General features: G+C 40.6%; 1 protein-coding gene across 3 annotated transcripts; it reads right to left on the bottom strand.

Annotated features, from left to right (window-relative positions):
* Positions 1 to 237: 237 nt before the first annotated feature.
* On the bottom strand, positions 238 to 10,138 carry PIGP (phosphatidylinositol glycan anchor biosynthesis class P). Of its 3 annotated transcripts, none has more exons than XM_079155203.1 (5): positions 9,928 to 10,127; positions 9,500 to 9,603; positions 6,941 to 7,013; positions 4,823 to 4,941; positions 251 to 3,476 (listed from the first exon to the last, which is right to left on the bottom strand). In XM_079155203.1, exons 2-5 carry the CDS (start codon positions 9,579 to 9,581, stop codon positions 3,346 to 3,348), a joined length of 405 nt encoding a protein of 134 aa, XP_079011329.1. In that variant the 5' UTR covers positions 9,582 to 9,603; positions 9,928 to 10,127; the 3' UTR covers positions 251 to 3,345. The 3 variants fall into 3 exon arrangements, with proteins under 3 accessions (XP_079011331.1, XP_079011329.1, XP_079011330.1); XM_079155204.1 differs by having other exon boundaries at positions 257 to 3,476; positions 9,981 to 10,138; XM_079155205.1 differs by lacking the exons at positions 9,500 to 9,603; positions 9,928 to 10,127 and adding an exon at positions 9,207 to 9,356 and having other exon boundaries at positions 238 to 3,476.
* Between the last annotated feature and the right edge of the window lie 283 nt (positions 10,139 to 10,421).

Raw genomic sequence — 10,421 nt, 5'->3', positions numbered from 1 at the left:
TGTTTTTTCATTCTCATTCTCTCATGAGTATGCAGTGGAGTTTTCCAGAGGCTTTGTGATGTGTGGTAATGTAACAGATTTGAATGCAAAAGCAGATATGAGAACCCAGATGTCTTTCATTAAGGCAGACGTTAAAGATTTGCAAAAAAAAAAAAGAAAAAAAATTCTACTCATCTTGCTAATATTTTTCGTTTTGGAAAATACAGTTAATATTCACAAAAAGTATATTAAATCTCATTGTCTTTTGGATTCAGTTTATTATTACAATAATGATTTGGGTTAAATGTTTATGTAACAGGAATCATTTCATATGTGGAAAGATGATCAGCAACATTAATTTTATAACAAAACTAGTTTTTATAAAAGATAATTTCTATTTTAATTTCTAAATATAACCCATGTACACAAAAGCTCTTTGAGACTCTTACTTTCATAAGTAAAAACAGGTCCTAAGCTTATTAAAAAGCTTATTCACTGCACTGAACTGATCACCATCCACAGAGGAACTGCAGCCCACAGTTTGGAAACCCTGGTATGGTGTAACTCTTTAGAGCCATGTGATTGGGAAACAATAAAATGTCAATGTGAGGTTAAAGTGCAGTACAGTTTTAGAGTTAAAAGTTCCATTCTGACCCATTTGAAGTGCCTTCTTGGGCACTTCACTGGCCCCAGGGGAGGACAAGGGAAGAGGGCTGCTCCCATAGTGCTGGCTTTCTCTTCCACAGTGGCCCACCCACTGCCCTGCCTGACCACAGGCTCAGTTCAGTCTGATCAGGCAAGGCAGCCATTCTTGATTTTTCTTTTGGTGGTGCTGGGGATTGAACCCAGGGCCTTGTGCACTCGAGGCAAGCACTCTACCAGTTGAGCTGTGTCCCCAGCCCCAAGGCAGTCATTCTTCATTTGCTTGTTTTTTATTTTTAATTTTTTTTAGTTGTAGATGGACACAACACCTTTTATTTATTTTTATGTGGTGCTGATGATCGAACCCAGTGCCTTGCATATGCTAGACAACCGTGTGACCCCTGAGCCACAATCACAGCCCCAAGGCAGTCATTCTTGACTTTGGCTACATATAGAATTATCTGGAAGACATAAAAAAAAATTACCTCTGCTAGGGTCCCACTTCAGACTAATAAATCAAAAATTTATGGGCATAGGTACTGATTTTCTGCTCTTTCACTTAAGGCATAACTTTAATCAAGAGCACAAAGATAAAACTCCATGATTTTCTGAAAATGCATTATACCCAGGTAACCACCATCCAGATCAAGATGCAGGGAATTTCCAGCTCACAAAATGGGTTCCTTAATGCCTCTTCCTACTTAACCTACCTCTAAAGGTAACACTATTCTAATATTACCACCAGATTAATTTTTCCTGATTCTGAACTTTACACAAATGGAATTAAACAGTATATGTTCTTTTATGCCTGACCTACTGGCTCACCATCATGTCAGCAATGTTCATTCATGTCATTAGGTGTTACGAAAATTAATTCTTGCTTGCCTGGCTTTGTAGCATCCCATGGTATATAATTTTTACTTATGTACTATTCTCTTTGAGGAAGTTGGCTGGTTCCTCAAAATGCAGTGGTGACACATCATACAATGCAGAACTGGGACAAACTCGGGAACAGGGAGCAGAGAATTCATATCATCCACTGCATGCTTACTAGTCACTGAAATGGAAGCCCTAATTTTCCTATTTAAAATTCTTCCGTCTCTCCCTCCTTTCCATCAAAGAAAGAGTTAAAAATTTGCATACATTAAAATGTGTGACTCCACTCTTGTGTGTATATACTCTAAAGAAAAAAAGACCCACTGGATGGTATCGATTAGACATCGAGAGTTAGAGGGCCTTGAAGGTCAAGTAGATTTCATTTGGTCCCACTGGCTTTGAGTGTCTTCTTCTAACTTCTGAACACCTTCTTTCTGTTTCTTAACCTTATACAAGGCTCATCCAAATATTAATAAGCCAGTTTCAGATGAATTTATTTACCAAATCTTCCAAATCCTCAACTACACTTCTTCAAATACCGACAATTCAGTAAAAGGCATAACCATCTACCCAGTTCCTTAATCCCCAAACACCGAGAATGACCCTTGATCACAATTTCTCAGTCAGCCCTGACTATTCTGCACAATCAGATCCATATACTTAGTCTGTTTGCTGAACTCTGACAAAAGCTGCAAAGCTATCCCTGCCTTCCCAACACCATTGCTACTCTTGTCTATGCAGCGATCATTTCTTGCAGGACTAATGCGACATCATTCTAATGGACTCCTTCCTCACTTCCATACTCCTGCCCCATTCCCAATTCCTCTCCAGAATTATTCTCCATCCACCACAGCAACTTTAAAAAAAACATAAATTAGGCCATGTCACTTCTTTTCTTAAAGACTCTAATAGCTTGGTAGTGAAAGTGCCCAATACTCATCACACTTGACTTAGGTTCAGCCTTCCTACACTGGCATACGAAGCTCTTCACTACCTGGCCTGGTCTCACTAGGTATACCTCAGCCCACATCTCTCCTTGCTCAGGTGCCTCAGGCCCCATGCTGGCCTTCTCTCTGTTCTTAGGACACACCAAGCTCCTTCCTGTCTTATAGTCACTGTTATGCCTGCATCAAACTTAGCTCATACTGCCCTTCCAATCTTTCTATGCCTGGTTGCTTTTTTTGCTATTCACATCTCAGCCCCAACAGCTTTCCTCTGAAAAGTCCTCCTTAACAACCCCAACTCAAATAGTCATCTCTTTACTTTCCAGAACATTATACTACCTTAATTCTCTGCACAGCACTCATCAAAAATATCCTATTTGCTTAGTCTGCTTCAACTTGCCTCTAAAATGTAAGTTCTTTAAAGAATAAATTATAAGCTCTTTGAGGGAATCTTACCATTATCCATCCCCAGTATCCAGAAAAATACCTGGAACAAGCAAGCACTCTACAAATATTTGTGTCTTAGGCATGCATCTGATAGCACAAATATTAAATGTACCCTTTACCCAAATCCAAGAGTTTACATTCTGAGCCCCTCAGGACAAACAGGATGAAAGACACAATTGACCTTTGCAAATTACAGCATAAATTCCCCTCTGGAAGAACTCTTGATTATATCAACACATTTAAAAAATTCACTACAAGGTAATGAAGTATTTTATTTATTCTATTAATAATGAATATTTGAAAACATTTATAATATTAATCAAAATTTACTTAAGAGAATGACTCTTTTTTTTTACATTTCAATATTGAGCAATAAGAGAAAATAGTATAATTATGGGCAAAATTATTCTGTCAAAAACTTATCATGCTTGATGGTAGCATGTTTTTTACATGTGACTCACTTTCTGGTGTAAAGTTCTTTGGTTGTGAGAAAGAACATTTGGTTCACTTCACTAATAGGAATATCTCTTAATGCTGGGATGGCCTCTTCTTGGTATTTCTTCTTTTGTTGGTTCGTAGCATAGTTATCTAAAAGAAAAAACAAAAAGCTCTGTTACTTAAGCAATTTCTTCTATAGTCTCTGTGGCTGATGGAGACCCACCAAAGTTCACCAGGTTGATGTTTGGATAATGACAAGTAACAAGCTTAAAATAATGAAATAACTACTTAAATCTTCCCTTTACAAGAAATGTCCCAGTAAAATAAAAAATGTAATCAGCAAAGTACTTTTCTCATTTCTAATTTGGAAAAAAAATCAGTATCTCACTCAACTGTACAATGATGATTAAAGTCCCGTTTCACATTTCTCATAGGGACAGAATGATATCCTGCCTTAAAGATGTAGTTACACCAACACTGCAAAAATCCATTGAGTCATTTGGTATAAATATTCATGAAAAGTTAACAATTTCCTCTCTTTGCACAAATTGCCTATTTACTGTAATTCCAGTCAAGAATGCAGGGACTGTAGTGGATAGTCAGGAAAGAGATGAAAAATAATATAATATTGATTTTCAAGATACATTGCATAGATTCATGAATAAGTGTTATTACAATGTGCCAAAAAAAAAAAAACAAAAAACATACCAGAGAACTTAAAAAATACTTCCCAGAATCTAAGAAAGCTCGTAAGTCAGTCTACCTACTTTTAGAATTGAAAGGAAAGAACCTGAAAAAAAAAAAATCCACAAAAACACACTGTGGCTCTTCTATCCACTTTTTCAGGATGAGGAGTACACAGCAATCTGAGGAGAATACACACCCCAAATTCCCTTGTGAACAAGGTCTGTATGTACCTATTTGCCATCCCTTGAACAACAGTGACTATTTAGGATAAAGAAAGTTTCTCTTACGCAGTTACTGAGGAACATACTTCATATACTTGTACATTGCATGGGAAAATCTACCTGTTAACTGGTGGTATAATTTATCAGAACTGATTTTATCTATGAATATAACTAGCGTATATTCATCATATCTTAGTGCCTCCATGTAAACATTTCCTTTGGTATCACTTTGTACTTTTTCCCCCCTATATTATTATTATTATTTGGTATTAGGGATTGAACCAGGGGCACTAAAAAAACTAAACCACATCCCCAGCCCTTTTTTATATTTTATTTAGAGAGAAGGTCTTGATAAGTTGCCTAGGGCCTCGCTAATGAGCTGAGGCCGGCTTTGAACCCATGATCCTCTTGCCTCAGCCTCCTGAACTGCTGGGATAATAGGTGTGCGCCACCACCCAGGGGTCCTAGATTCTTTTTATTGATCCAATGTGTCTTGCAACCTATTCTTGATTGCTTTTCTGATAAAAAATGCTAAAACTCCATTCTTCCATTGCCCCAACACTTTTTTTTTTTTAAATATAAATTTACCTGTGATCGTATGAATCGAGTTGAGGGGAGAAGTACTCATCATGTTAATTCCAAATAAGAGTACATAACCAATTCCTATAGTAATAAGGAGGTAGACAGGTAATGCGACTGCCCAATATCTGCAGAAGAGAATATTAATGTACATAATAGACATCTTAACCAGTTATAATTCTCAAGAGTCACCCAAAACATATCAACTTTTTAATTTTTTTTTTTTTTTTGTGGTGCTAGGGATTGAACCCAGGGCCTTGTGCATGCAAGGCAAGCACTCTACCAACTGAACTATACTCCCAGCCCCTAAATTTAATTTTTATTGAAGTAATGAATGTACATAATGGTCAAACAGTTCTCTACGGGTTATAATGGAAAACTGCAGACCTCTGTCCCATCCATCCTGATCCTGAAATTCTAATCCCCAAAAAGGACTCCTTTTAACACTTGAGCTGTTTCTTCTGGTACTTCTTCATTTCTACAGAACATGTTCATATTATTATTTCTTGATTTTTTTTCAATTTCAGATATTTTCTATAGACTTCCTAAAATGGAGATTAGGAACCTAACTACTCCTATTCTTTTCTATATTTATGTCACAATTTCTGTTTTCAGCAGTTATTAAAAACTACTATGACTATATAAACCATGTTTGCAACTGAGAACTTTAGTATATCACCATCATATATTTTCTTGTGCATCATTTTATAAAATTAGTAATTACATCTTTTTGTCTGCTGGGTTTTCCATCTACCTGTCAATACTTCAGCCTCAAGTTCTGATATGCCTCTCAACTTACCTCTCAACATAGGCGAGCACACTGAGTACCCCATCTTGCTATATTTTACTGATGCATTATTGTTTTAATAATTTCCTCCATTGTTTTCTCTTTCTGGAACTTCTAGATTTTTTGCCCTGAATATTTTCCTCTATTTTCCACTTCTCTTTTTGTTCTACCTTCCAGAGATTAACTTTTGATTTATCTTTGAAGCTTTCAATTAAAAATTTAACTTTGGCTATTATAATTGCCAAGAATGATAACTCCTTAAACATTCCCTTCATAGAGCATACTGTTCATTTCATAATTATAATCTTTTCTTATCTTTGAGGATTTTGTTATTTAAAAAATTTATTCTGTATCCAGCATTATCTCAAATTTCCCTTTTTTCTTGTTTTTGTACTTCAGGTTAGAAGCTTCCTTTCAACACCTGGTAACTTATGCCAGTCCACTCATATTTTAAAATAAAGTGGTAACAAGCTAACTGAAGCACAGTGGGCAAGAACAACCAACTGGTCAGCCTTCCTCTGGCTGCTTTACTGGGGTCCTTCAATTTGCAGAAATTCTAGGGGTTTTTTTGTTTTACACTGGTCCACTTCCTGAGGAAGGTAAGTTCCATCTTTTTCTGTAAGGAGAGGGTAGTATTGGCCTGGGAGCCCCTGGCAGGTGCTAGGGGAGGGGTGTGCCTTATCATTTACCATGCAAATGTTCACTTATTCTGGCTTGCAGTATGTGGTGCATTTCCCACACTCAGATCTAAGGCTCCAGACTAGAGACTCCCTCAGGCTTTCCACAGGGTAAATTATGTTCTGCAAAGGAGGGTAGGGACAGTCTCCCAGTTATGACGACTAAAGGAGGTAGGACTGAGGACAGAATGTTCTTTAAGTATGCTTCTGTCTCAACCAGAATTACCATGTTAAAGAGGTACTGATACCTCCAATATCTGAGCCATTGTATCATTCTAGGGCACAAATATTCTTGATGGCTTCCCTACTCTAGCTGTACAAAAAAAAAGCAAACTCCCCTATCTCAATCTACTAAAAAATTTTGTTGATACCTCTTATCTGCTATTGTATTCTTTATTTCCGTGGGTTTATACCTTTAAAAAATATAAATTTTTCCTACAGGTTCACAGTAGCAAGATTTTGGGAGGAAATGGGGATAAATGTGTGCTCACACTACCGTATTTAATTAGTTTTATTGATCACAATCATTACAAAGTTTTCAATTTCTATATGTCCATCTATGCATTTTTAACAGAATAATGAAAGATTTGGATAGACTAAAGGAATAATATAATCTTTAAAACAGCATTAATTTTACTCTTGTTTAATACATATTAAACTTACTTTTGAGGCCAATAGGTTAAGCCTAAGGAGTTTAGCCAAGATTCAGGAATAAAAGCCCACATAAGATAAAGTACTGTAGAAGAAAATAAAAAAGAGAAAAGTAAGTAGGGCATGTATTCAATCTAAAAAGGTTCAGGTACAAAAATGCTCCTCTGAAGCATTCCTGACTCCTCAGAAATGATTCCCCCCTTTCAGTTTTTCTAGCTCCTTTCATACAATTCTTATAATATTTACCATAATTACCTTACTAGTAATTTTTTAACATTTTAATTCTCAGTATATTTTAAGCACTTCAAGGGTATAAATCATGCTTTAGCAATTATTGTACTTCTTACAGTATCTAATTCTTTATTTTATGTATATCAGATATTTAATACTTCATCTTCATTGTAATTATAGACATTTAGTTGCTTAAAGGGGAATTTACTCTAGTTCTGATCTGCTACATGTTGGGCTTCTGTTTGGGTATAATCTTCTTTCCTTAATCCCAAGTCTCTGCAGCACCCTTTATATCCTTCTGTGTAATGAGAATAGCTAAGATCTAAGTGCTCACCGTGGGGTAAGCAAAATTCTACATGCATTATTTCAGTTAATCCTCAAAAGAGTCACAAAGTATGTGTGAAATTTTTACAGATGAGAAAATGGAATTTAGAAAGATTATATCATTTATTCAAGGAAAGTGGTAGAATAAATTTCAAACTATCTTTATCAGTGATGACAGATTGCTTTTTGAACAAGTATGTGTTATAGAAGTCTGTGTGTCAGGAATGTGACATATAATGAACTCTGAAGAGATAGTTTCTGCTCTGTGCAGCTTAAACTCTTGTGAACAGGGACAAATTTTTCACTTCACTGTGAATGCTAATAAATGAGTAATAAGGGATGACAAGGAGCATATTAGAAGGACCTCCTTCCACTCCTTATCATCTTTCCCGTGGATTTTCTTATTTTTGCAGTACTATGAATTTAACCCAAGGGGGCTCCACCACTGAGCTACATTCCCCAGTTCTTTTTTAAATTTTATTTTGTGACAGGGTCTCCTACGTTGACCAGGCTGACCTGGACTTTGCAATCCTCCTGTCTCAGCCTCTGGAGTCTCTGGGATTACAGGCATACCCATTGTACCTGGCTCTCCCTTACTAAAATATTTCCCCATAGTACAGGTTATCATCTGGCATTGTATTGTTTTACTTATTTAATTGGTCCATTGGCTAGTTCCTCCCACTAGAAAGCAGAAAATTTTTGCTCCTCCCTGGCCTATAACAATTTTCTAATTAATTTCTAGTTGTGGGTATCATGGAATTTCAGCCTTAAAAGCATTGCTTTTATTTATTTGTATAAAATAGTATTCATTCAATCCTTGAAATACTATTTGAACAGGCATTTACAAAAATGATGCCAGCAGCTAACATTATGTTCTTATGGTTCTTTTGCATTATGTGCTTTACATTTTAAAATCAAAATTACATTAACCCCAGTTAATGCAACAGTCAAGAGGCAGCAAAGTGAAATCAGTCAATATGTCTGGGTTCAAATTCTAGTTCTATTATCTATTAGTGATCTTGGGCAAGTTACTTAAACTCCAGTATTCTCATTTTTAAAACAAGGACAACAATAAGAGTACTACCCAGGACTGTTTTATACATACAAGCATTCAATAACCATCATTATCAATATCCTTTTACAGATAAGGACACTGTTCCCAGAGCAAATAGCAAATCTGTGGAAGTCAGAATTTAATTTTCAGCTACTACTTATTCACTTCAGACTCCACAGGCTACAGCTCTGACACTGGGTCGTTGGTTTTCAATTAGGGTTCAGAAATATCACCATTGCTCTATTTCCCTGGTTTCCACCAAATTCCAGAAAGCTGGATTGGGGGCATTCATAATTGCCTCATAATTCCCAAATCCTTCTGGAGAGAAACTTGGGTCTTGCTGTGTGACTCTCAGCATGTTAGGATCTCAAATTCCTTATCTATAAAATGGAATATTAGGGGATTAAAAAGGCCCAGGATGTAGTGGACACATCTCTCAACCTTTCTGCAGCCTGGTTCTCTTCACTCCCCCGCTCCTGCATGCAGCCCTGGAGCAATCCCACACTCACTTCCAACCCTCTCATGCCTTCACCCCAGGCCTATGCCACCATCTTCCTCCCCTTCTATTTATTCTTCTCGAATGGTGCCAAGGGGATGGTTCCCTGGAGGAAGCCAACTCTGAATTCCATTTGATTTCAATATGTCTGTCCTGCGATCCAAGGGACTCACCACAATGGCCGTTAACCGTGGATTTACTGCTTCCTCCACAAGACCATGCCCTCCTTACTGGCGGGGACCTGGTTTTATTCATTCTGCCACCGCGCAGTGCTGGAGGAACACCTAAATCCGCTTGGCCAGAGCTGGCACACGCACTGAGCAAGCACGGTTCCCTTCGGATTTTCTTAAAAAGGGCGCAGGCTGAACCAACAGTTTCTGTGTGCACCTTCTAGGAACAAATGCACTGCTTCCTGGTCCTCGGACACCAGAAAAAGGCCCTGGCTGTCCTTCAGGAAAGTACTTACTGAAGCCAAACTGGGAGCTTAAGAAAAGAACAAAGCCATAAATCGCTCTTTCTGGCAGTGGCGACGGTGAATTTTCCACCATCTTCCCTGTGGCTCTGGCCAGTCTGTGGAGAAGGAACACAACCGTCAGCGATGCACCGCCTCCACCATTGGTCTGCCCTAACCTCGCCGCTCGGCGGGGGCACGGCCACTGCAGCGCTCGCCGCCGGCCCCGCAGGGCCCCGGAAGCGCGCCCCGCGTGCACGCGCAAGCCTGCGGCGGGGGCGGCGGCGGGGGTCCGGTCCCCGAGCCCGGCCAGACTGCGGGGAGGCTGCGGGAGGCTCGTGGACGCCCCGCCTCTCCCAAGGGGCTGCAGTTCCCCGCCCTCGGCCCGGGGTCCCCCGAGGCCCACCAGCCCCTTCCGACCACTCGGCCCCCTCAGCGCCCACTTCTCTGCGCAAGCGCCGGGCGGTGAGCCGCAGTGGGGGAGGAAGACACGAACCTCCGGGAAAGGCCGGGGGACGGCGCCCCCCGCCCGGGCGCAGGCGCACCGCGACCCTCGCCGGGAGGGAGCCAGCCAGCGCGGGGGCCGCGGGATCGCTCGGCGGGCGGCCGCAGAGGGGCGGGCGGCGCGGCGCGACTGCGCATGCGCGCTGCCAGCCCACGTGACGCGCCAGCCGCCTGCGCTGCCGCCCGCTCCGCCCGCCATCCGGCTGACGTGGAGGGCCGGAGGCGGCGGCGGCGGCCCGCGTCCGAGGCTCGCGGGCTGCGGGCCCGGGTGAGTGCACGCCCAGCGCGCGGCAGGGCTCCCGGAGGTGTCACCTTGTCCCGCCGCAGTCGAGATGCCCGGGGAGCGGGGCCCTCCACACCCCCTCCGTGGGTGTGTGGTGAGTGTGGGTGTGTGCGCGTCGCCCCGTCCCTCGCGGAGGTGCCCGCGGTGTCT

Source organism: Sciurus vulgaris (assembly GCF_902686455.1).
Source record: "Sciurus vulgaris genome assembly, chromosome: 10".
Taxonomy (NCBI): Eukaryota; Metazoa; Chordata; class Mammalia; order Rodentia; family Sciuridae; genus Sciurus; species Sciurus vulgaris.
This window is presented reverse-complemented; position numbering and strand designations above follow the sequence as displayed.